Here is a 25291-nt window from a genome sequence, read left to right as displayed (position 1 = left end):
TAAAGACTAGCCCTGCTTGTGGACTCAAGAGCTCCGCAATATGAGAATAGGAAGGGTAAGGACTGGCATAGCTTCAGCGTTAAGACACATATTTACTTTACACAACAGGCGATATTTGCCAATTCTGCACTATCACGATCCTTTGCCGTTACGCTTTTCTAGATTCAAGCAGGTGCATCGGGATAACAGGTTCATTTGATGGAACGTAAACATATAAGTAACGGCCATTCAAAAGAAATCGGGCAAAATCGTCCACCCCGGCTAGAGTGGCGGCTAAGGCATCGACGATAGATCACAGGGACGCGAAGTCAGGATCGGAACCCCGCAGAAAGTTCTTGAGTTGGGTTTGCTGGATTTATTCCCAAAAGTTTACCATCTCTCGAGTTGCAACAACACATAAGTGTTACTTTGTGATGGATGGCACGTTGAGTAGTCTTTATATCACCCCTTACTGAACCACTAGAGGAGTATCGAGAAATAGAGTGAGTCTGTAATGTCTTCTAGCTATTTTATTGCTGAATCTCGGCTTATGACAGTTCGAGTATCTGCATAAATAACCGCATGGTTGCCATGCAACTTGACTAAACGACAGCGACAGTGAAAAACCTGGAAATCTCCGTGTGCAGCTTGAAGGAGGTTGTATGTGGGTTAGGGTTTAAAACAAGAAAAAGAGCCTCGTCAACGGAGCTTCTGCCCCTCGGCAATAGCAACAGAACTAGACTCGAAGCACACAAGAACAATGCAACTGTATAAACCTTGAGAAACTTGATTTTGTTCTCCAGAAATTGCGTTTGTATGAGCTTATCGTTCGACAGAGAGTTTCATGAATGAAGGGGCTTTTTTCTGTCTATCGCAGCCCAGCGGCTAACAGCTGAGCTTTTTTGCCATGCTTAATTCTGCAGTCTGGGCATGAAGATTCAACCCAAAGCCGCCGCGCGATTTCTCAACGCTTTTAGTTTTAGTGTACCCGCAGGAGCTGGTTTAGTGGAGAGTTCTGTATCCAGAACACTGCCGTAACATCCATCGAAAGCTTATTCCGAGTCGCTAAGTACCTAGCCAGCCCCCTGTTGATGCCAACCCTCTGCCCTGTCTGCCCAGATACTGGCAGAGTCCTAAGTATTCCTTTTCATTTCCGCTGCCTACGTGGGAAACTGGTTTGACAACATCGCACACATCTACCTAGAAAGTATGAAATGAACTAAAGAGCACATCATGAGTTTGAATTTCTCGGTGCGTCCTACACCTTCTAAAATGCATATCGCATCTCTGGGCAGCGAACGGGTAGCTTTGGGGTCCCTATTGAAGAGAACGGCAGACTCCCAAGCAGTCAAAAGATACAAATCCACTAAACGTATGATTTTCAACCACCTCTTATTATCGAGAATCAAGGAATATCTAGGTGAAGACCATCAAGACAACCTGGTCGGCAAGAGTTCTTAAAAAGACTCTGTAAGGAGCGCTCTGGGTCAACAAGACACAAAGGTTTATCACGGGTGGTTGAAACGGACATTGATATAGAATTGAAGCCATGTCCCAAAACCGTAATACATCATACCTGTGTGTATCCATCGGGTGATTTCCGTTACTCTTACAGCCAGCCAGAAGGAACTCGACAGAGGTACGAACACTCTCAACGACCAAGGAATTTAAAAATAATGCGCCTCCAGTGCCTCGTGAGCTTACCCCTCACTGCCCTGTTCACTACTTGTTCTCCTCCCCGCAGGCCACGAGCCTCCCAACAACCAAATACTTCTCCTCAAACCTTTCTTCCCAGCCGCGCAGAGTCTCAAGCTCTTCGGGGCCCAGATCCTCAAGAGTATCAAGGGGGCCGTCCAGATCCTTAGTCAACATCGACTCATCGAAGCTGCCACAGGCAAGACCCCTCGATGCATCACGGCCCGCAAAGTTCGAATAGGGCCCGCCGGGGCCATAAAAATTCTTGCCACGGGTGACATCGAAAACGCGGCCACGGATGGCCAGATACACCGGCTTATCGCCCTCGCCATTGTACTCAATTAGAGTGCGTGGGGTGAAAGTGCGAAAGACAGTTGCAGGAGGAGCTTTGGGCCATTGTGGGGTTGGGCGTGGCTTCAAGAAGAGGTAAGATGTGTATAGAAGCAGGGCGAGAAGAAGTCCGTTGAGAGGAGTAAAGAATGTGCTAGTGGGATGTTAATGTGAGTCAAAGCTCGGTGGGATTGAAGGCTCGAAACGGCTCCGAGTTACCTGGAAGAGGTGCTTGGGTTAGAGGCAAGTTGAGAGAGTCGCTGCTGGACGTAATCCATGGTTGTCTCTAATCTTGTTGCGAGAGATGTCGATGAGAGTGAAGTGGATAATCGATAATTCTGGAACTGTTGTATATTCCACAGCACAGGGTTCGCTCAGATTTCAAGAACATTAGACAGCCACAACAGCCAATGCCCTGCAGAATGTTGTCGTTGTGGGCTTGCCCGGCGAAGATGTCGCGAGTTGACTCTCGGTCCCCACCGCGAGGTCCGAAAGGTGTCATGGTGGGGATCGATAAAAGGTTGCGAGTTCCGAGCTGCGTTTTCTTATCGATAAGCCTTGCGTAGGAATCAAATTCCCCGCCCCGCCTTTTACCGGGGAGCCCGGGCGCTCGCCGAAACCCTGAATCGCGGGGTTCCATACGTGCCACCTGCCCCCTCATCCTCTTTCCAAGAAAATGGAGTGGCACAAGTAGTATGTGTGATATGTCAGCAGCCAAATGAGAGGTTCCAGCGTTTTTGGACACATTGGCTGCCTCCTCCACTTTGTGGCTGCGAAGAGTAACCGGCTCTGCACTTCTGCGGTGCGCCATGGTCGCTGCTGAGCCCCAAGGAGCGCACCACAACCCCTGATGAGCTGAATCCGATCTGGCAGCGTCACCCATCCACAGCTGCGGGAAGCCCACTTTGAACACCCACCCTTGGATTGTGGACACGAACACCCCTCCGACTCCAGATGCCTGCTATGGCAACCAACCATGCCGCGCTCCTGCCTGCGGACAGCACTGCCTGCTCAGTCAAGAGCCGGAGAACATGGGTGCCAAGTGCGTGCTCTTGTCCCCCATTGTCCATTGGCCCTGTGCCGTGACGAGGGTAGCCCGGGGTTGAAGAGGAACAATGGTCTGGCCCGTCGACCTCCAACCTAGTTGAGACCACCCCGCTCTTATCCTTTATTACCCTTTATCCCTCGCCAATCTTATGAATTCTTCTTGAACCGCTCCTGCCTAGATCTTGTATTCAAGTGAACTGAATCTAAATCAACAATTGGGCACCTACTATCTTTCTGGCTTGACAATACTGTACCAACTCTTCCCCTTCTCTTCGCTCTCGTGAGCAGTCACCATGGATCTCCTCGGAAAGCTCGCCAACCAAGCCGTCACCAACCTGGCTCAGACCCAGCAGCAGCAACAGCAGCAGCAGCCGCAGCAGCAGCAGAGCCAGTCGAAGACTGATAACCTCCTTAACAAGCTGCACGGCCTGGCCGGCGGCGGCCCGGAGAGCGAGAAGAAGGAGGATGCCCTCGATAAGGGTACGTCCTTCACCCTTACCAATCGCTATGGGTGACACTGATCGACTGACATTCCTCCTTGCACAGGCATTGATTGGGTTCAGGAGCACATCCTCAAGCAAGGTCCTCAGAACAACGAGAGCGCTGCTGAGCAAGCCAAGGACAAGATCATTGCCGACATGATCCGCGACGGGTTTCAGAAGGCCACTGGCAAGCCCTTCCCCATCAAGGAAAAGGAGGAAGAGAAGCCTTCTGCGACTTCAGTCGTGTCCGGCCTTGCCGGCGCTTTTCTCGGGGGCAAGAAATAAAAGGGAGATGGAGCAATAGTTCTATATTTAAAGATGCCATCCTCGTCCTTTTGTGTCTTACCTGTATTGTTGCAGGCTAATCCATTTTCCTTTGTTATAGTTAAAAATATTGGGCTTCGAAGACTGGGAGAGCTTGGCCGCAATATATCCTTTGAGCATGGCGTTTGTTTACGGGAGCGCGATGCTCAAGCCCCTTGGGGAGTCGGGGTATGTTTTTGGCTATTGAGGTTTTAAGGCCCTTTCACCCATGCTTCACTGCATCTCTGTGTAGCTCGAGCTCAGATTCATGTCAGCGGTGTCTGGATTGGAACAGTCACTTAGGCATTTGGTAGCAAGCGATGGGTTTTGACCCTGAATCACCATCCTGGAAACAATTAGTGTTACAGATGATAACGACAACCTTCTGTTCAATTACACATTTAGCCTACAAGCAATAATTACGGCTATGCAAGCATTGCGTGTAGACCAGGGTTGATCTGAGAACAGGTACGCAAAAGGCGTTTCCAGTTAACATCCCCTGGCTCAGGCTTAGTGGTTGCTCAATTCTGAAGCCCTTGAGGGCCTGATGGCAAGCCAGCGCCCGAGCTTCTGACTGGGCACTGTGAAGATTTTTGATCTCGTCACAATGCAGTCGGCCCATAACCTCTCTGTCAGGTGCTTCTTGAAGATATATGGTCCAAAATACGCCGTGTGGCTGCTGAAATAATCCGAAACCAAGCGCCTCGCCTTGTCCTTCATTGTAGAATCGTCCTCAGTTTGAGAAGCTGCAGCGACATATCCCAGGCAGTTGTCGACCAAATCTAGATTCAACGGGAGTTTAATGGTCCTGTAGGCTTGCGGAGGTACTATCCATGAAAGGAAGAGGGATCGAGCATATCTTCTCCACATCCCGGACAAGTTTGGTAAGGGAAGATCGATTTCAGTCGATTCGGCTAAATCGTTCTCATTCAGGTGCATACTGGGATGCTCCAGTAAGCATGCGACCGTGTAAGCTTGATGTCTCCCATAGGCTTGCTGGAGATGGAAGTAGTGAAGCCGAGGTGGAACTGAACTTCGAGACCACTTGAGCATGGCTCTGACACCTTCATTGATCCCTCTCAAAAGTGGCTAGCTCAACAAGGTTGGTGCAACCGTCTTCCTCATCATCGCGACCTTGAAATCCCGGGTCAAAGTATTCATCGTCGGAATTCGAAATGACACGCTCCCTGCTTCTTGTGGTATGGATTGGTGTGCTGTGTTTGACAAGATCCTCGAGCATATCAACGTTGTGGTAGCGGATGGCGAGGAGCAGTGAGCTGTTTAGGACAAGCTTAACGCCTAATTTAGACAAGCCCTTGATAATTGTCATGCCATTCACTAAGGACGTCTCTTTCAAGCAGAGAACTCCTCATGGCCCTCCTCCAGCCTGACTGTTGGCCTTCTAATGTCCTTCCAGGTCGTACGACTTTTCTTCTCGAACTGGTCAAGAACCAAACCCTGTCCAAGATTCCATGCGCTAAAGCCATACGCCCCCTCTAGAGGGTTAAGCGCAAGATGACTGGAGTCCTCATCGCCTCCTGAGAGTAATCTGAGAGGCAACTCTGAAAGTAACTCGTCAATTCGTCTGCGTGGATCTCAGGCTCTTTTCCACCTAGGGTTTTCAGCCCCTATCTTAGTCGATACTCTAACATGAAGGAAACTGTATCCGGTTCCAGAGCTTCTCCTGCTTCCAAAGGCTGTCGACACGACTCAAAATTGGCATCCTGATATGCTTTATGAAGGATAGTTCCAAAAAATTCATCGTTGGCCAAGAGAGTGTTTATGCAATCAGGGCATTTAATGTTGGGATCTTCATCGTGTTTAGGGAATAGAGAGAGCAGGCGTGACTTGTCTTTGGACGATACCCAAACGGGATGATCATTGTTGTCATGCAATCTTCGAGGGAATAGAAGAAAGTTCGTGAAAAGCAGGGAGAGTGGGCTGTGGCCCGCCCTATCAATCATGTTGACATTGACCCCGTGCTCCAGGAGTAGTTTAGCGCATGCAATGAGTTCTGGGCACCCGGCAGTGTCCCAAAACTCTCTCCCCTTGGTAAACAGCTTCTCAGCGTGCGAACCTGAGACGTACTTGCGCCAAGAACATTTCGCTCCAGCATAGTTTACCAGTGCTGCGAAAGGAAAGACTCCCTTTTCCGTCAGAACAATTTACTGATGGGTTATGCTCAATCAACTCTTGGACAACGGATGTTAAGCTTTAGGTCTATAGTGGAGAGCTACTTAGCCAAAATAATCACAAATTGCATTTAGAACATTAACAGGAACACGCTGATTAGCTACCGCCAAAACCATGGGTGGTGCGATATTCGGATATCGTTCGTTGAGTTCACAATGGGCTCATGCTTCTAATAGTTTCTTTACTAAAAGCCGCGGATGTTCCTTTAATTGGAGAAGCCAAGACCAAGTAGAGGAATCCCCTTTGACCAGATCCGTTGGGATCTCTTCAATATCAAAGCGGCTGGGGTCATAGCTGCCGGTGTAGTGATGACAGCAGGATATATCGATAGGACACAGACCCTCCTTCCAACTTTTTTGGGCCATCGGCTGTGTATCCACGAAGGGCAGGTGTGATACTTGAAATTGACATCCGTCCCACGATCTATCATTTCGACAGCCAGATGAAAGTCATTTTGAAAGTAAGCGTCCACCAAAGACACAGAGCCGTAACGGACGTCGACATTGACATCCGCGCTTCGGGGAAAGAAGAGCATCCAAAGTTTTCACTGGCTTGTTCGAATTAGCACAGAACTACTCGACCTAAAGATTGGCAAGACACCATAGAACATGTGTTGTAGCATATATGTAAGCATGCCAAAAAGAGACTGTCCAGTTTCATCAATTGCATTAGCGTCTAGCTGGTGGTTGTCGAGAACCAGCGAGATCATCTCTGCCATACTGTGAGGCATCATGAAGAGCTGACAGGCGTGAAAAATGAAAGCCGCGGGTTTCCGGTTTGATGCTGCGTGTATCGATATGGACGGAACGCTCTGCTCGAGCAACGATAGTATGATTTCGGGCTTATCGAAGCAGATGGTAATGTGAGCAAGACTATATGATGAGATCTCCTCAGGGTCGTCTTTAGACGAACAAAGACCTGTGACCCCACGCTGAATTGCTCGGGAACCTTTTTAAGAAGGAATTTTACAGTATAGACAGAGCCACTGGCAATGGCTATATGCAAGGAGTACCAGTAGTGAATGGTTATGTCGGTCTAATCAAGGTCCTCACTACTGAGTCAAATGTCACTAACTGACCGGAGATCATACATCTGAAAAGTCAAGAAGATTCCCACTACACTCCCACCACCTTGGTCTCGGACAGAATGATATACTCTGTATACATACCGAGATGTGAGAAATCGAAATCGCTATAGAATACAACAAAGCCGAGAGTAGTATCAAGCAGCTGAGGATACCATTCCAGGGCTACATTGAAGGCTGTGTTGGGCTTCAAAGAGCCGGTGAAGAGTGACAGTGTGCCCGAATTGTGCAGCCCAGAAAACGAGGAAAGGATCAACTTCGACCGCAATCTTAGAGAAATCAGGCATAACAGACTTGTAGAGGGATTGACATGTAGCTGCTCTGGTAGCTACACCGCCCGTGTCGATCGTCTTCCAAACATTGATCAGATGTACAGCAACACATGAAGAGGGAAGATAGGAGAAGGCATCGAGGGTAACCTGGTGGTAGCAAAGATGGAAAGTGAAGATTCTTGTTTCTAAGAGAAGGTAAGGTTGAACGATTTGCGTTATGTCATGATAAGAGGGGAGAGCAAACTGTGCGGCATGTGAGAATTCGAGTCCGCAAGTTGATCTATACTCTGATCAAGGGCTATACGCTCACTAAGGGAAGCTCGGTCGTTTGCTCTTTATATTGACCACCAAGCATTGCTCACGCACTGTAAGTTTGGGCTCCAGCCTCAGCAGCTGAAAGTCCCTGTACACTAGGCCATTTGTTGCCTGTTGCCTTTTGAGATGCAACAAGAATGGGGGAGTTGTGATCCTATCCACGTCCTCACACACCGCTTTCTCGGGCAGCATGCTAGCTCGCATCAAACCACAAATTTTTCTTTTAATATGCTCATCTCTTCGCCATTGAGCAAGCACAAAATCTAAGTTATTGGGCAAAAACACTACTTCAAAAGTTGCGATCCCTCCACATAAATTCATCACTGACACGCCGTGGCTCTCAAAAGTGTTGTGCGTCGCTTCTTGAGATATGGGCCAAAGTGCTTGCAGCGGCAATACCTCGGGAAATATATAAACATCTCAGTATAGTGGTATACTGTGGTACCTAGTGGGGCTCTTGAGAGGACGCCCCACCAATCCTGGGCCGTGGGCCGTCGATGCTGCGTGCATGGCGTCGGCCGCGAACACAGGCCCACACAGCCGAGAGTGCCCAAACATCTTGGAACCTCTGGATCATCGCAGTCAACTTCACGACTCCATCCTCGCTTCCTCCAACAAGTGAACCGTGTTTCCGCAATTTGTAGTAGCATCGTCTGGCAACCGCATCAAGTCAGCGCGAAGCTGTTGGCGCATAGCGTTTCTTCCTGACCCCAACACTCTGTTCGGTACTCCAAAGTTTGTTGCTTAGCTCGAGCAACTTCAACGCCAGCATCCCAACCAGTCCAGCCGTGCAATAACTTCAAGGAACCCAGCCTATCCCAGCCCAGCCCCTTTTTCTCTTTACGGTTAATCTTTCTTGCATGTCTTCCCGCAACAAAGAACACGAGATCCCAGGTCAGCCCGACGCCCATGGAGAGGTGTCAGCAACATCGCCTGGTGTCGTGGTAGCATCTGGCGAACTAGCATCCCCAGCTGAACAACCGCCAGCGCAGTCTATCGGAGCCGCAGCTGCAGACGCCCACACACGAAGCCAATCTGCCGGCTCGAAGAGCGGGCTACAGCGTTTTGATCATGGGGACCGAGACCATAGATCTAAGTATCCTAAGGACACCTCACAAGGTTCCGGCCTGCTCGAGAGGGAAGCCAATGAGGCAGATGCCATCAATGAGTCGATGCCATCTTCCATCGCAACCCTGAAACCGACGACAACAACTGCAGTCCCAGGGCCGTATCTTAGCGTCGAACTGAGCGCTTCCTTGGTTGACCCAGCTTCTTTAAGTCCTGCTTCGTCCCGTCCCCCATCACGGACCTCGGGTCCCCGGTCGAGGAACGCATCTACAACACCTTCTCCAACGAGATCCGATGCTGCCTTCGATGATAGGAGATATGCTAGCGAAGATGAGCAAGAACGCGGGTCTAAAACCGAAATTCAGAGCATCATGGAGCAGTTCAACGAGGCTGGCGGCGGTCCTGGCATCGAGGAGGTTATGAGCCCGCGATTAGAGATAGCATCGCCGCGCTTGAGCGGTCCTGTTCAGCACCCTCCGCGTAAGTCAAGTTTGGAGCCTCTTGCTCCAAGTATTACCCAACAGCTCCAAGAGATGGAAGGTCTATCCATATCAACTCCGTCGCCGTCATCGTCAAGCCTTAATTTGAAAGAAAAAGAGCCTGAGGAACGTCGTCCCCCTGTCCCTCCTAAAGATGATCAAGTGCGCCACAGGGCTCCGGGCCCTGTACGGCATAATTCGCAAAGTACTACAGACCTTCCCATGTCTCCAATCGCCTCCTTACACCGTCCACCTCCTCCCGAGCCCGAGCCCGAGCCAGCGCTGCCCTTTGACTTCCACAGGTTCCTTGAGCAGCTACGCAACAAGAAGGCCGATCCTATCGCCAGGTACCTCAAATCATTCTTGACGGAGTTTGGAAAGCGACAGTGGATGGTTCATGAGCAAGTCAAGATCATCAGCGACTTTCTTGCTTTCATTTCCAACAAAATGGCACAGTGCGAGGTCTGGAGGAACGTGTCCGACGCTGAGTTTGACAATGCACGAGAGGGAATGGAGAAGCTCGTCATGAACCGGCTTTACACACAAACCTTTTCCCCCGCAATCCCACCACCTCAGCCGATCCCGGGGATAAGGCCCAAGAAAAAGGGTGGGGAGAGACCTATGGGCCCGGGCCGTCGAGGACAGCACCAGGAGGACGTTGAACGGGATGAGGTTCTCGCTCAAAAAATCAGTATCTACAACTGGGTGAAAGAGGAGCATCTCGATATCCCCCCAGTTGGTGAAGGTGGGAAACGGTTCCTTAAACTTGCACAACAAGGTACTGTTCGGTCACATCGCTCACCCCTAGAACAGACGCCGCTAACCACAACAGAACTTCTCAAAATAAACTCTTATCGTGCGCCGCGGGATAAAATTATTTGTATCCTCAACTGCTGCAAAGTTATCTTTGGTGGGTATTAATGCTCATCGATCTTAGTAGCGGCCGGCTAATCGTACCCAGGCCTTTTGAAGCATACCAAATCAGACCTTTCGGCCGACTCATTTATGCCACTTCTCATATATGTCGTGCTGAAAGCCAACCCAGACAATCTCGTTTCGAATGTTCAGTACATCTTGAGATTCCGGAACCAAGAAAAGCTCGGCGGCGAGGCCGGCTACTACCTCTCGTCACTAGTTCGTTGGCCCTGTGGTCCTTTGAGTCTCCCACACCGCTAACAAATGCAAAGATGGGTGCTATCCAGTTTATTGAGAATATGGATCGCACAACTTTGACCATTTCAGACGAAGAGTTTGAGCGAAATGTTGAAGCGGCTGTTTCTGCCATCGCCGAGAAGCATCGCGCAGAGTCCCCGCCCCCTCCTCCTCCGGAGAAGTCGACCCCCCTGAGGCCGGCCTCAGCTCGACCATCCGCCGATGTCGACCGCCCTGCGAGGCCCCGTCGGTCCAGCTCGTCCAATGATGCCCGAGACAGCGGTGAGCATAGCAGCAGTGAAGAGAGACCTGCCATCGCCGGCCTTCTCCGGACTATTCAGAAACCTCTGAGCACAATTGGTCGTATATTCTCTGATGAGCCATCGCTATCTTCACCCCAATTTCCCAGTCACGGCACTAGTTATCCCATCGAAAGTGGTCCGAGTGTAATGGCCACTCCAGTACGTACGCCACAACCGGAAGGGCCACGCTCGAACGACCGGCGTTCAGAGCCTCAAACGCGGCAACGTATGCTAGTTGAAGAGGCTGCCGCACGTCAAGCGAGTGCGGAGGCAGAGGAAGCGCGACGTTTACACCAGGTCGAACATGCTAACATTGTCGATACGCTGGCGAGCATGTTCCCCGATCTCGATAGGGACGTCATCAGCGATGTGGTGCACCAAAAACAGGGAAGGTATGTGGCTTCGGTTATATACCAGTACAATCCTCTTGTTGCTGCTAGCCAAGCTGACTTCTTATTCACTTGCAGGGTTGGACAAGCGGTTGATGCGTGTCTCGCATTATCCGCATAGAGCTTTATAGGTGATTAGTCACCATTGATTGTGCTATACATCGTTTTACTCGTCTAATCATCGTTGTCATCTTTCTGCCAATGCATGGGGTGGGAATTCATGGTTAATTATATCCTGGCATTTCTTCAGGACTCGATCGCATAGCTTAGGACAGGCGCTACGGAGTCAGTTCAAGCGTGAACACCTAGTACCTAGACGTTTTTGCCCCTTTTAATAGTAGGACTGAACTACAGTCTTGCTACTATCTTCTCAGATATCTTGGCCCTCCCTGGAACAGTCTATATGCTCTCAATGAGTCTTCATGGTAAATATGCGATTCTGCCTCAAAGTCTCTCGTAAGCTTGATTGCCAGAGCCACGGGTTCAACTGACAAGCATTATCAAACATCTTCACTGTACCGAAAAGTATGTACGACCATACCCAGTGGAAAGCACGGCATCCCGTCCGCTCTGCCCTAGTTAAGCCACTGAGGGCCTGGTTAGTAGTTGGGTCGGTGACGACCAGCGAATCCCAGGTGTTGTACGTTTTGGTCTCTTTTTTCTTGCCTTTAAGACTAGTTCATTACTCAACCTTTGCCTTATGTATCCCCAGGGGTCGAAAGTTCGGCAACTCTGGCATTCCTCTCCCGCCACTTCCTAGGTCCTTCCTGTTAGTTTCCCCCCATCTCTTCATACTTCAGCGATACGTAAAAATGCCTATTTTGGCATCCAAAAACCCTTTCACTTGTAGTTGATACGTACGACACTGTAACGCTTGCAATTTACCGGTTTGGGAATCTCTGGCACAGTTCGAGTTGGGCTCTGAGCCGTACTTGGGATACCCTGGAGAGGAAGAACTTCAACAGCTGCGTGGCGCAGCGGAAGCGCGCCGGGCTCATAACCCGGAGGTCACTCGATCGAAACGAGTCGCAGCTAAAAGTCTGTTTTTCTTTTGCATCTGGTTGTATTCAAGATGATTGGGATTGGGTTCAAGTGACACTTTTCGCATATTCTTTTGACTATGGCGGCAAAACGGCAGCTCAACATAGATTTCTGGAAATCATACGTATCTTCCGCAGTCCCTTTTCTCCCAGCTCCAGTGTCTCAATTTGTACCTCCGGTTCGGGCTCGGCTGAGTCAGCAACTTAGCTGTTGTGGGGGTCGCCCCATATTTCCACATTCCCACAACCACCTGCTTTTTACACAGGCTGTGCCCATCCCGAACGCGACCCATGGAGGGTTCACCTTTACCTCCCTCCCCCATTCTGTCCCAGCGCCAGATTAAACTATCTACGGCTTAAACCATCATGTGTGGAATTCATGCTTTGATATCTCCTGCTATTTCACCACTTTCTCAGCCTCGGGATCTCGACAGTGTCTCACCTGAACTCAGACGCGTACTTGTCGCTCGCGGCCCAGATCATTTCGGCCAAGCCTGCCGCAAGTCAAATGGTTGGACTCTCCGCTTCACCTCCACGGTGTTGGCTCTACGAGGTGACCACATCACGCGCCAGCCATTAGAATCCGACAATGGGTCTGTTCTGTGCTGGAATGGCGAGGCCTGGCGCGTCAATGGCCAGCGCATACAAGCTGAGGCCAATGATGCCGAGGTTGTGCTCAAGCTACTGGTAAACGTTGGGTCATCAGCTCCAGGAGATGAAAGATTAGAGACATTATTAAACGCGCTGCGAGCCATAGAGGGACCTTTTGCGTTTGTCTACTACGACTACCCAGCAGAAACTTTGATTTATGGTCGGGACCGACTAGGGAGGAGGTCGCTTGTCTTAAGACAAGACGGCGATGAGCTCGAGCTATGCAGCGTTGCCGGCTCACTAGGGAATGGGTGGCAGGAAGTCGAAGCAGATGGCATCTATGTCGCGCGACTGAAGACGCAGGGCGGCTTGGATATTTCGCGGTGTCCCTGGATTGTTGGAGATAAGACTGCTGACTTCGTGAGTAGAACTCTTGCTTGTGAAGAGTTGTATACTAGTTGCAATACTGTGATTGTCCTGTCAGACTTACTCGGCTTTTCATCAGGTCTTTGGCCTTGGCAGGTTCAACAAGACGCAGCCATTCGGTAACCCCCAGTTAACGCGCTTTTCGACGTCGGTTACCATGCTGAAAGAGCAGCTACTGGAGTCCATACGACTGCGGATTCTCAATATTCCAGTACCCCCATCGACAGATGGCAGAACACGCCTTTCTGTGTTGTTTTCTGGAGGTCTTGATTGCACGGTACTAGCAAGGCTGTGCCATGAAGTGCTTGACCCAGATCAGGCCATTGATCTTCTCAACGTCGCCTTTGAAAATCCACGAGTCGTAGCCCAACTCAAGAATGGAGCCGATGGCACGTTATCTGACTTCTATGAGGCCTGCCCGGACAGAATTACTGGCAGAAGATCGTTTGCAGAGTTGCAAAAAGTCTGTCCCGGGCGAGCCTTTCGGTTTGTTGCTGTTAGTTACTGCCCATCACTTGCAGTGTATCTTGGCAGTGCCAACTAACTAGGTCAGGTGAATATACCCTATGCAGAGACACTGGCCCATCGCCAGCAAGTAATATCTTTGATCTATCCACACAACACGGAGATGGATCTTTCCATCGCATATGCGCTTTACTTTGCTGCGCGTGGTCAGGGGTTCTGCACGGATAGTTCCGCCTTCAACACTGTACCAAAGCCCTATACCTCTCCCGCCCGTGTCCTTCTCTCCGGTTTGGGTGCCGACGAGCTCTTCGGAGGTTATTCTAGACACCTTTCCGCGTTTCAACAGCGAGGGTATGTCGGCTTGGTTGATGAGCTGCTGCTCGATGTGGGCAGGCTTGGTAAGAGAAACCTTGGGAGGGATGATCGGGTCATGTCTCACTGGGGAAAGGAGGTAAGATTCCCCTTTCTCGACGAGCGGCTGGTGAGATGGGCTATCGAAACCCCCTCCTGGGAAAAATGCGATTTTGCGAACGGAGAAGATGTCACGGGTGTGGAAGCCAACAAAAGGATATTGCGGCTACTCGCCCTGGAACTAGGCATGGAGGGCGTAGCCAGAGAGAAGAAGCGCGCTGTAAGATTGCGCCTTGGGTCCCTGCCCATGTAACTTTTGCTGACAGCGTCAAAGATCCAGTTTGGCTCCAGGACCGCAAAGATGGAGAGCGGACGTGTCAAAGGGACCACGCTCATCTCATAAACTCCTCAGGCTTATTTGATACAGCGGCTGTGATGATAGTTACAGATACTTCCGAGTTTCGGTCGCGATGGTGAGACCTCGGTGGTCAGTCTTGTGGTTTCCTCGTGAAGCCCTTGCCGACCATTGGTAGGCTGCCATCGACATTACTCGACGATGAAGTAAAAAGGCAAATCTGAGCCGCTGTATCGAAGTCCATAGCGTGCTACTCGTCTGAAGGACCTTTGGCTGTCAACGCCATCGAGAAGGGCACTTGACGCGTCCTGCTCACCTTTTCAATGACCGGTTCACTTTATCATGGGCAGAACTTTTCAAAGTGTCTTCTCCCATAACAATGCAATTTACACTATCTGAAATGGTTTCATGCGATGATGCGACACCCATGCTGTGAGCAGCTGGCAGCCTCGAACGGCACAGGGGCTACCTTTCCGCGCAAGGTCACAACAGTGTTACGTCCTGTGCTGTCAAAGTGAATCACCTACCTCTGTAGTTGCGGAAAGATTGAAACCTGAGCAACTGAAATTGTAGATCACTGATCCCAGTTCTACCCAATGGCACGCAAATTTCGTGGAGCGATCCCCAGATCCCAAAATCCAAATCCTAATCATGTTTGTTCCGCAAATATTGTCAGCTGAACGCTTCTCGAAATTCTCGGCGTTTGCATTTGGTGGCTGGCCCATGGGGTGAGCCCTGTCAACCCCAGATTGCGTCCCTGTTCGTGCATCACCATGGTGCCACTTCTGCGGAACCCCTGATTTTAGTCCTTGCCGCTCCCCAGGAACCGTTGGCCGCCGTTGGGCTGCTTGATTCCGGCATACCCCGGCTCAGGACCTCGGCTCAGGCCGAGTGGGCTTGGCTAGTACCTGAACGCCACGCTCAGGGTTGTCAGGTGCCGTTCGAATGCACCTTTTTTGGACTCCTTGTCGGCTCATACCCGTGCCCATCTGGATTTTCTTTTGCCCTTTTCCTATTTGTCTTCTTTCCGGTCCATCTCTTTTCGCCTTTTGTTTCTCCTTCCATGCACACTCTTTGTATGTCTCTCGTTTTCGATGTCTCGTTCGTTTGCTTTACATCGCCAGCATTGGGTTTGATGCCGATTGGTTTTTGAACAGAGTACACACAGCAGCCCTCTGTTTGAATGGGTTTGTTGGATGATTATCTGCACTGCCGCCATAAGACGTTTCCCATTTTCAAGGCCGCCCGTGTTTCGGTCCCCTCTCCTGTGCCACACCAGGCTTTCCAACACCTGCCCATTGCGCGACCCTCATTCTGAACTTAGCAACGGTCTCTACAATCTTCACCTCGATTTCTGCTCGCTGGCAACATTCATTTTTTCACAAAACCACTATCTATTCAACCGCGACCACCCCCTATCGCCTGACATGAATTCTTACCTTTACCTTTTCAATATCTAGGCGTGATCTTGTCAGTATCACGGCTCTCCTTGATATCAAGGAAATTAAACCCCCGTGGTTCTTGCTCGGTTGGGAACCATACGCTCACAATGGATGAAAGACCGAGTCAAGATACCGAAGTCACCATGGCCCCGACGCCGAGCGGTCCTCCCTCCCCGGGAGAACCTCCTGCAAGCAAGCCTCGTCTTCAGCGACGGCAGTCTCGTTTTACTGAAGATATCATGACAGACGGAACGCCAGCTGCTACCGCCTCGGAAACGACTCTTAATCTCTGGTATGGCCCGTCGAAGGAGAATATCAGCTCGAATAACCGCAGCATGACCGATCTCTCAGCCAACGACAAGTCTATAATTTCGAAACTAAAGGGAAATCAAAACTGGCTAAACCGACTTCGGCTATTGCATAGCGGCATTCACATGCTCCTGATCTCGGTGGTCCTGGCATTCTATGGTTGCGCGATCCACACCGCGCAGCTGAACGGGCGAAACTCGCTGGGTAGGGTTTCCATCGTTGTGACTTGTGTCCTTGCTGTTGAGTTCCTTCTCGACGCTTCTGTGCTAGCTGTCCCGAAACAATCGTGGACGAGGGGTGCACACATCCGATACATGCTTCGCGTCATCTGCTCCATGGCCTATTTTTGCATATTTCTCGTTTACGAGTCTCTGGGCCATGTGTTGCCGGATGGAGACACATATTGGGGTATGTCTCCTCGTGAAGCCAAGATCTTCGTTTACACCTTTGTATGGGTAGAATTGTGAGTTTCTCAACTGCTGCAATACGTCTGTTTGACTTGTGGCTAACGAGCATTATTTTAAGTTATTGGAGCCTATTGCACACCATCATGGGGACTTTGCTACGAAGAAGACAGAATGTCAGGATTATGGTTTTTACGCCTGAAGGCCATGAGTACATCCGGGAGCCTTCCCGCTGCCCTGTTATCCGCACTTGGCAGCGGCTCGTCTACTGGGGAAGGGGCAAAAGCTCCGAATTCAAGCTTGCTTGCCAGCAGTATGCACGAGAGCAAAGTCGGCCAAGCCTCCAGCATCAGCCGTCTTCTCTACCGCAAAAACAGCAGTCGCAAGAACACGTGCAGCATCAAGATCAGCCACGCCGGTCACAAATAAGGAACACAATCTCCCGTTATGATCACCCATCAGATCTTACGCTGTGGGAGGAACCTGAGGAAGATACTGGTTCGCGGCGCGGGACAGCAAAGGATGATAGCGAGAAGATCGCCCAGGCGAGCCGCTTCGAGGCTGTGGATGAGGAAAGCATTAAAGAGGAAGCCACTGAGAAGTGGAAAGAGGCTGCAGACGGCATCGACAACGTTAACCGGTTAGGTCCAGCTCTGCGGCCTGCTGATATCAGGCAGTGATTGATTATTTTGGATATTTCTCCGACGGGCTGATTGGCTGGTGCATTTTGGAGTAATGGTAATGATTTATCGGGAGTTCACGATACCCTTAATGACGTTTGTTCTGGATAGGGTACCCGGGTCAATCTTAGGCGTGGTTGGAGGCAAGAAGGCATACGGCGTACGGTCACGGCTCGGTGCATACAATATGAATGGAGCGTACATAGATGATAAATTTGACTTTTTGAAGAAGCTCAAGATCGATCGCACAAGAAGGTTTTCCACATCTTGGCAGTGAGCATCGCAATTGAGCATCCGCTACACAGCTTATATATGGCTGATGTTATTTACAGTAGCACCTGATGCGCCCCGAAGGCCTGTGTCTCTGGAAGACGGATAAGGCAAGCGAGTTTATTTCTGGGGGATTACGATAGCTGCTTATCTTAACATGGGTTCCCATGGAAGATGAACCCGCTGGCTTCCCTTTGAGCATACTCGCCAAGAGGAAACCTTGATAGGTAAAATGCTTGGGTATTTTCTAACGTGGTTCCCCACAAGGCACACAGGGATAGATCTACTGCTTTGTCTTGACAAGTTGGCACTGCCGCATTACGGCTGAGGTCGGGTATAAACTGTTTGGGACCAATCACACTGAGCAGCGCCACGGTCCAGCCATCTGTCTCTAGCTCGTTCACTCTTCGTATTTTGCGGCCACAGGTTCACCAGCAAGCATAGTTCCTGATCAGTGTGCCAACCCAGCCGCAAGGTGAATGGACAACATCTGTGTCTCTTTCGCCTTGGCTCACCACTTGCTGAAACGCAGAGACCCAATGTTTAAACTCTAGCTCCGAGATGGCTTGTAGTTGGAGTACTTGAATCATAGTTGTGGCCAATCATCTAGCTCCGGCTGACTGTCATTCTAAGGGAAAAAAAAGCACGGTGGGCGAATCTTATGTTAGGTGGATCCTCTGCCGCGGGGTTCCCTCAATATCCGACGTGGATTATCTGCTCAGCCGAACGAGCCGTCGGTCATTATAACGGTTGTGCGAGCTGCGCCCCTCAAAGATCGTGCAAGATTCAGTGGCTTGAGAACGTTATCGCAGACGGGAGGATCACTGGGAGCGTGTTGGCAAGAAAACTGGGGTATCAACAGGATCTTTCATGTAGATAGCCAGAACAGTTTTGCGCCCGTCCGATTATAGAACGACTCTGGGTTGTTGTCCACACTAGAGCCTCACTGACCGGTCACCAGAGTGGACTGCGATTTGCAGCCGTGATCCATTCCAAGTCAAACATGTGGCCATGCCTGGTGAGCCCAAGCTGCTGGACTGGGACTTGTATAACAAAAACCCAACTCCCCCGCTCCAGCATATTGAATCGAACTGCCCGTCATAAATGCACTGCATCTTGCTGCAGCTTGTTTCAACGTAGCACTCCGGATGTTGTTTGTCTATGTTCTCTTTGCATGATCTGGAACCTAGATATCGGGCAAGATGTGGCTGCCACATGCCATGCGTAGCATAAGAGAAGTGCAGAAAGAGGGAGCAGAAGCACCGGCGGCCAACCATGTAACACCAAAGCCAGCAAGCAGCACTGTGGCCTGGATCGTGATCTCAGTGGTAGGCGGCGTTCTCATTTTAGGTGGTCTCATTGCGTACACCGTCAGCCGCTATACCCGTCGACGCCAATACCAAAGAGCAAAGCGATTCGAACCGACTCTGTCCTATGATGACTTCATTAAGAGATCGCGACTAAGCATGACAGATCGGTTCTGGGAGGAGGAAAAACGCAGGAGCTACATTATCCAGAAGTCACTCGCGGCTCGGACGTCAATGTCGATACCATCCCTGGCCGAGAGGCGCCCGTCTGGAGTCCAATCGATCGAACGAAACCCCACAGAGACGGCGGCCGATATCGAGAGGGAGATTGCAGCACTTGACCGGCAGGCATCCCTAAGGCTCAAAGAAGACTGGAAGCGGTGGGAAGCCAGGATCAAGAACGAGAGGTCATGTTCGGGGGAACAACATCCCGCGATAGCCGGCACGGAGACTCTATCCGGGACCCCAATAAGTGGGACCAAAAGGCCCAGGACGCCGACGGGGTCCACGAAAACAGCAACGGCAACCAGGGTACCGATCCTTGCGGTTCCGTCGCCAGCGAAACTGCGAACTCACGGTCGATCCGGTAGCAAGGGGAATCTTCAGACTCCATCACCGACGCCGCCGCCGCGAAACCCTAATCGCTTGTCACCGCCACCACTGCCGACATAACTACGAAAAGTATTTGTTCAGGCCTGCTTTGGCGGAAGATCCAATTTCAAACAAGATTATGAATGGTGATACCTGTTGATGAACCAGTCGGCTGTTTTTTTACCGAGCAATAGGAATTATCGTTGACAGTCGGCCTGCGAAGTTTCAAGAACTTAGGTCGTCAAGAGTGCTGACAGCCTCTAGGGGGTAAACAAGGGCCTAGAGCACTGACGTCATTCCTTAGTGAGCGGCGCCTCGGCATCGGACCCGCAGCGATAATGAACAGCGCCCTCTGAAGGCTGAACAGCGCCAACAAGGCCCATTAACCTCTTTTTTTGGTATTCGAAGACACTCCACAACCAAGTGAGGACTCAGGAAATTGTTGGTAGACGACATAATGATGCATATGACTGTCGCAGGTTACATGGCTGCGAGGAAAAGGGAGCATGTCATCTTGGGTTTTGTGAAGGCAAATCGGACATCAAACGTGAGAGAAAATAAGCCAAAGCACTTCTACATCCTGAGAGCAGACAGTGAAGTTTCAGGGTATAAGTATATCAGAATTTCAGCTGAGTCAAAATTCTGCCCTATACGTAGAGGCATTCCTAAATCCAAACACATTCTCGCATAACCAAGCGTGTCTGTTGACGACGACATTTCTGTTCACAACGTTTCTAGTTAAAACCTGCGACAATGCTTTGAAACAAACCCAGCCACAGAGAGAGGAAGGTGGGCCTAGATCACGTGTAAACTCCAGCATTTATTGGACGAACATAAACAGACGCAGTGACTGCCACTGAGCGCCTGCTGCAGCCTGTAGGTCGCAACAGGCGCCCCCCCCCCTTCCCCAAATTTGAGGCCAACACTGCACTGCGCTCTCCACGGGCCTTTGACTTGGACGCTCCCATTTCTTTCCTGACCCCGTGTCCTCGCCGCTCGCTCTTGTGCCCGGCCGGCGCAACAACATAAACAGAAGCAGATATTTTCTGCAGCTGCTTTCAGTTGCGCTCTCGACATTTCCATTAGCCTGGCCGTTTCCCCAAGTTCACACAGCGACGACGAGCCACTTAAACCAACAACACCAGGCCCCCCATCTTTACCGGCCACCGACTGTTCTTTGTTCTGAGACGCGCACCCTGACCTCCACATCCGGGGCGGTTTCGGACGCCTTAGCTGGTTTGCAGAGCAGTCGCTGAAGGTACCTCTTTTTCCAGCTCTTGCACGCCCTGCCATTTTGCTGCAGAGCAAGCTACTCACGGGCGCCCAGTGTTGCCGTGGTTTACAAGCCGGCGTCCATCACCTGTTGCGAGCTTCTCGCTGCTTCTAGCAACTTCTGTTGGAGTAGAAGCATCAACCCCCCATCTAGCCTGACCACTTGGTCTCGCGGAGCCCATCAAGCCTACGTCCTCTTGCTCGCCTATCGAGCGCCCGACGACTTGACGCGTGCCGCTCCCACTCGCTTGTCTAGTATCCCTAGCTCTGCCCGCAATCCATCCTTGTGCTCGCGCTCGCTGCAAGTCGGTTGGCTACCCATTTGAACATGGCGAACCCCTTTGAGGCGTTTGCGGCTGAGAATGCCGTGAAGGAGGGCGAGTTCAAGGAGGATCTTAACAACTATCTCATCTGCAAAGATTGCAAAGAGTTTCCCCCGAACCTGATCGAGGAGTTCTCTTCTGGAGACATGGTATGCGGGTCATGCGGACTGGTTGTGGGCGACCGCATCATCGATACTCGTTCGGAATGGCGCACCTTTTCCAACGACGATCAGGGCAACGATGACCCATCCCGTGTTGGTGACGCTCCGAACCTGATGATTGACGGCGACCAGCTCCAGACCACAATCGCGTATGGTGAAGGAAAGAATGCCAGGAACCTGTCCCACCTGCAGAACAAGGTCAACCAGGATAAAGCATCCAAGGCCCTGCTGCAAGCATACCGCGATATCCAGAGTCTGACAGACTCGATTAATACTGGTTCGCAAGTTGCGAATGCGGCCAAGCATATCTACAAGCTTGTTGAAGACAACAAGGCGCTCAAGGGCAAATCGCAAGAAGCTATCATTGCCGGTTGCATCTTCATTGCTTGCCGCCAGATGGGCGTGCCACGTACCTTCCGAGAAATCTATGGCCTGACAAAGGTGTCAAAAAAGGAGATTGGTCGTGTCTTCAAGCAGCTTGAGGCCTTCCTCCAGAAGATGGGAGGCGAAGAACAGGTCGCCCAGACCAGCATCTTCACCGCGCAGTACCAGGCCAAGGGCTCGACGAGCGCACCCGAGCTTTGCGCCCGCTACTGCAGCAACCTCCGTTTCCGCCACGCTGTCCGTGTCGAGAATATTGCCCGCCGCCTGGCTGAGAAATCGGCTAAGGTCACCGATCTGGCGGGTCGGTCCCCGCTCTCGGTGGCAGCGGCATGCATCTACATGGCCTCTCACCTTGCTGGAGAGCCCCGCACTTCTAAGGAGATCTCTGTTGTCGCCGGAGTCAGCGACGGCACTGTCAAGACTGCTTACCGCTACCTTTACAATAGCAAGGACGTTATCTTGACAGAGGAGGTCTTCCCAGAGGGCGTGCCTCCCACGGACAAGCTGCCGGTGAACTAGAGAATTGCTGGTGGGACTCAGGATGGCATAACCAAGCTATCTGACTTTGCATCGGGATCTGGCGCATGGGAGTTTAGAGATAGATGAGCATACTGCAATTGAGGCTGGCAGGGCTTCTTTTTGGGGCAAACGCCCATGTGCTACCGTTTACTTGAGAGCACAAGCACCCATCAGGCCCATCAGACCAACCTGATTGGGAGGAACTTACTTACCTACGTACACCTAATAATAAGTCTTCTTGTAGGCAAACTGACGAGAGGTGGAAGGAAGGAGAGCAGCTTCGGAGCAGATGTGCACGGCTGGGGTTGCTTTTCTTTTTTTTTAAAAAGACTGATGATGATACAGTGCGTAATGACATGACATCCATTGCAGATACTGTGCTATCGCATTGTGTTTATCGAATTATGATTGGTTTGCTGGTCGCACTGGTGGGGTAACAATCACTGCTGGGGGCCAAGGCTGGCTTGTGCGCAAATCCCCATCCGCGTCTCTGGTTTCCGTGCAATCGCGTCGCCTGTGTCGTGCTTAGTCGTGCCTGGTCGCATTTGGACTCGCGCAGTTCGAGTGCCAACCGCTGCGACGACCGACTCTGCGCCAAACAAAGTGCTGCAGCAGCAACCATTCTAACGGACTACTTTGTAACACAGCGGCAAACAGACACCTCTCAGTCATGCCTTCTCGACGGTCCGGCCGCGCCGCGGCAAAGCGCGCCCAACAAGCACTGGGTAAGTTTCGAAGTTTGCCCTGTTCAGAAGCCTTTCTTCAGGTTCCAGGTTCCATCCAGCTTTCCAGCTTCCCTCTCCCCTCTGCGCCTTCACTGCACTGCGCCTGCCCATCTGCGACACCGTATCAGTCAACCATTGTGTCTGCGTTTGCATGCGGAGCGTCCCTTTTGCTCTGCCGAAACGCGCTTTCCGTCGGCGTGCAGCAAAGCTTTGCGAGCGTCCTGATCTGACGCCCAGTTTGGTCACTTCCTCCAAACGGTGACCATCGAGGGGTAGCGGGGATCTGCTGCTGCATGCCTACCTTACCTACCCCATCGCAATCCATACATCCCACGCGATCCGTCCCCCTGTATCGCTTCCACGACGCATCGGAATCGCAATTGCAGGCTGGCTTGCGGTTAGCTGGGTTTAAAGCTGAGCAATGGCTGACACTGTGACTCCCTTGCCAGAGAGCACGCCTAAAACCTTCGAGGGCATCGACGATGAGGATGAGCCCATGCCTGATGCTGCCGAGCAAGAGGATGCGGAAGCAAAGGATGACGCCGACGAGGATGGCGACAAGGACGATGGATCTGTCGTCGAGGAAGAAGCAGTAGAAGAGGACGAGGAGGAATCAGCGAAATCACCCACGCCTCCTCCCGAGCCCGTTGTCCGCCGGCGACGCCTGGGTCGACCCCCCAAGAACCGCCCTCCGGACTGGGACCAGTTGCCCATCGAGCCACCGAATCCCGATGCTACGCCCCGGCGCCGTGGACGTGGAGGATGGCGCGGCCGCGGCGGCCGCAAGGGCCAGCAGCAACAACCGCAGCAGCAGGCAGTTGAGGTTGATGGCGTGTTCTACAACATCGTGGATGACGAGCTGGATCTTCCAGAGGATCCTGAGGGTGAGGAGAAGGTTGACAAGTTGGGCAACCTCAAGGGCGGTCGCGAGTATCGGTGCCGTACCTTCACCGTCTTGGGGCGCGGCGAGCGGCTCTATATGCTTTCCACTGAGCCAGCGCGCTGTGTGGGCTTCCGCGACTCATACCTCTTCTTCACAAAGCACAAACGGCTCCACAAGATTATCGTTAATGATGAAGAGAAGCGCGACATGATTGAGCGGGACATCATCCCCCACAGCTACAAGGGTCGTTCGATCGGTATCGTCACGGCGCGGTCCGTCTTCCGAGAATTCGGTGCTCAGATCATCGTTGGCGGCCGTCGCATCATCGACGACTATGAGGTGGCCAAGGCGCGCGCTGATGGAGTGGTGGAGGGCGAGCTTGCCGACCCCAACGATATCTTTGACCCTGACAAGCCGTACAATAAGAACCAATATGTCGCCTGGCATGGTGCCAGTTCGGTATACCACTCTGGTGGTCCATCTGTGCCCCAGCAGAATGTCAAAGCCGATACAAAGAAGCGCCGGGTTGCTGTCAATGATGTCAATTGGCAATTGGAGCATGCCCGCGAAGCCAGGTGAGCTCTTGAACTCGTGGATTGCAACTGTTATAATACTAACTTGTCTCTCCTGTAGCCATTTCAACAGCGTTCTCTCGGCAGTCCGCCGTCAGAACCTCAACGGTGTTTATGACATCCACACAAACACAATGTTTTATCCGCGCACCATGCAGCCAACACATGCCCGCATTGTTCAAGTCAACGACTCCGAGGTATCGCCTGATGCTCATAAGTCCAAGGTTTTCCCACCTCTCAAGCCTTCCATTTCCCGTAATTTCCTCGTTCTGGACACCCACCTCGAGACTCCTCCCGCTGGTATCTCCCCTGCTGCTTACGACGTACCCTTCCGTACATCCCGCGCCGACTACGAGAACTGGCTTGCGACCGATTTCACAGCGCCTTTCAAGGGCCTCATGGCTGTGTCGGACGAGATTCGCGACCTGCTGCCCCCAGAGTGTCGTGCTGCGTTTGATCGCGCAAGAGAGCAGGAAGAGAACTGGTTCGCCAAGTGGGGGGATGAGAAGGATTGCACCTCGCGTAGGGAACCCATCATCGATAAGGCGATTGTGCCATATTCGATGACTCTTGGTTGAGAGAGACCATCAAGGGTGTGGGCAGATCACTGCAGCGGGCATGCGGGAGGGCAGTTAATACATATGACAGGTAATCCAGAACTGGTAGTAGTTCGAGAGGAACCAGGCCTATGAGTGAGGAAACAAAAGGAGAGAATTGGTTTCTGGTTTTGTCAGTGGGCGCTATCTCTTTGTGCAACGATCTTGTACTTCGATATCCCTAGTTATGTCCATGAGAAGGAGGAAACGAAACATGATTTCTTTATACCACAAGGTGTGGACTCGACTTCTGTCCGTGTTCTCAAGGGCCTGGAAAGAGAGAGTGCGGTTGCTCCTTGAAGGGGTTCTTGGGTATGATACCGCTCGGGTTGAGCCGTGGTCTTTGATACAGGACAGATTAGTGCTAGAATGTGGCAAATAAGTGACAGTTCACACTGAGTTTTGATGTACGTCCAGTTGCAGATAAGTCAGTAGGATCGTTGGTTCTTGCTTGTAGTTTAGCCTATCTCATTTGCCATTTTTCATCAAACTGTGTGGGCTCTGCCTTGTAAAGAGAACTAGAACATGGTTAAAC

General features: G+C 51.4%; 8 protein-coding genes and 1 non-coding gene across 9 annotated transcripts; 8 read left to right on the top strand and 1 right to left on the bottom strand.

Annotated features, from left to right (window-relative positions):
* Window positions 1–1701: 1701 nt before the first annotated feature.
* On the bottom strand, window positions 1702–2282 carry CTHT_0035090 (putative heme binding protein; the record flags this gene model as incomplete). The annotated part of the gene is made up of 2 exons (XM_006693877.1): window positions 1702–2158; window positions 2224–2282. The coding sequence occupies 2 exons, from the start codon at window positions 2280–2282 to the stop codon at window positions 1702–1704; spliced, it is 516 nt and encodes a 171-aa protein (XP_006693940.1).
* A 1062-nt stretch (window positions 2283–3344) lies between these two features.
* CTHT_0035080 (uncharacterized protein) lies at window positions 3345–3818 on the top strand (the record flags this gene model as incomplete). Its single annotated transcript, XM_006693876.1, has 2 exons — window positions 3345–3531; window positions 3598–3818. The coding sequence occupies 2 exons, from the start codon at window positions 3345–3347 to the stop codon at window positions 3816–3818; spliced, it is 408 nt and encodes a 135-aa protein (XP_006693939.1).
* A 4742-nt stretch (window positions 3819–8560) lies between these two features.
* On the top strand, window positions 8561–11211 carry CTHT_0035070 (uncharacterized protein; the record flags this gene model as incomplete). The annotated part of the gene is made up of 5 exons (XM_006693875.1): window positions 8561–10025; window positions 10080–10103; window positions 10209–10381; window positions 10435–11093; window positions 11169–11211. 5 exons carry the CDS (start codon window positions 8561–8563, stop codon window positions 11209–11211), a joined length of 2364 nt encoding a protein of 787 aa, XP_006693938.1.
* Window positions 11212–12053: 842 nt separating this feature from the next.
* CTHT_0035060 lies at window positions 12054–12125 on the top strand. Its single transcript has one exon. It is a non-coding gene; the product is annotated as a tRNA-Met (tRNA).
* A 371-nt stretch (window positions 12126–12496) lies between these two features.
* Window positions 12497–14366, top strand: CTHT_0035050 (putative asparagine protein; the record flags this gene model as incomplete). Its single annotated transcript, XM_006693874.1, has 4 exons — window positions 12497–13141; window positions 13206–13610; window positions 13701–14243; window positions 14298–14366. The coding sequence occupies 4 exons, from the start codon at window positions 12497–12499 to the stop codon at window positions 14364–14366; spliced, it is 1662 nt and encodes a 553-aa protein (XP_006693937.1).
* A 1501-nt stretch (window positions 14367–15867) lies between these two features.
* CTHT_0035040 (uncharacterized protein) lies at window positions 15868–17153 on the top strand (the record flags this gene model as incomplete). Its single annotated transcript, XM_006693873.1, has 2 exons — window positions 15868–16532; window positions 16595–17153. 2 exons carry the CDS (start codon window positions 15868–15870, stop codon window positions 17151–17153), a joined length of 1224 nt encoding a protein of 407 aa, XP_006693936.1.
* A 1490-nt stretch (window positions 17154–18643) lies between these two features.
* CTHT_0035030 (uncharacterized protein) lies at window positions 18644–19402 on the top strand (the record flags this gene model as incomplete). Its single annotated transcript, XM_006693872.1, has 1 exon — window positions 18644–19402. One exon carries the CDS (start codon window positions 18644–18646, stop codon window positions 19400–19402), a length of 759 nt encoding a protein of 252 aa, XP_006693935.1.
* A 1519-nt stretch (window positions 19403–20921) lies between these two features.
* CTHT_0035020 (uncharacterized protein) lies at window positions 20922–21980 on the top strand (the record flags this gene model as incomplete). The annotated part of the gene is made up of 1 exon (XM_006693871.1): window positions 20922–21980. One exon carries the CDS (start codon window positions 20922–20924, stop codon window positions 21978–21980), a length of 1059 nt encoding a protein of 352 aa, XP_006693934.1.
* A 670-nt stretch (window positions 21981–22650) lies between these two features.
* On the top strand, window positions 22651–24738 carry CTHT_0035010 (uncharacterized protein; the record flags this gene model as incomplete). Its single annotated transcript, XM_006693870.1, has 3 exons — window positions 22651–22705; window positions 23155–24163; window positions 24222–24738. The coding sequence occupies 3 exons, from the start codon at window positions 22651–22653 to the stop codon at window positions 24736–24738; spliced, it is 1581 nt and encodes a 526-aa protein (XP_006693933.1).
* Between the last annotated feature and the right edge of the window lie 553 nt (window positions 24739–25291).

The sequence above is a fragment of the Thermochaetoides thermophila genome (assembly GCF_000221225.1).
Source record: "Thermochaetoides thermophila DSM 1495 unplaced genomic scaffold scf7180000011816, whole genome shotgun sequence".
Classification (NCBI taxonomy): Eukaryota; Fungi; Ascomycota; class Sordariomycetes; order Sordariales; family Chaetomiaceae; genus Thermochaetoides; species Thermochaetoides thermophila.
The sequence above is the reverse complement of the archived record's forward strand: the minus strand, read 5'-3'. Positions and strand labels throughout refer to the sequence as shown.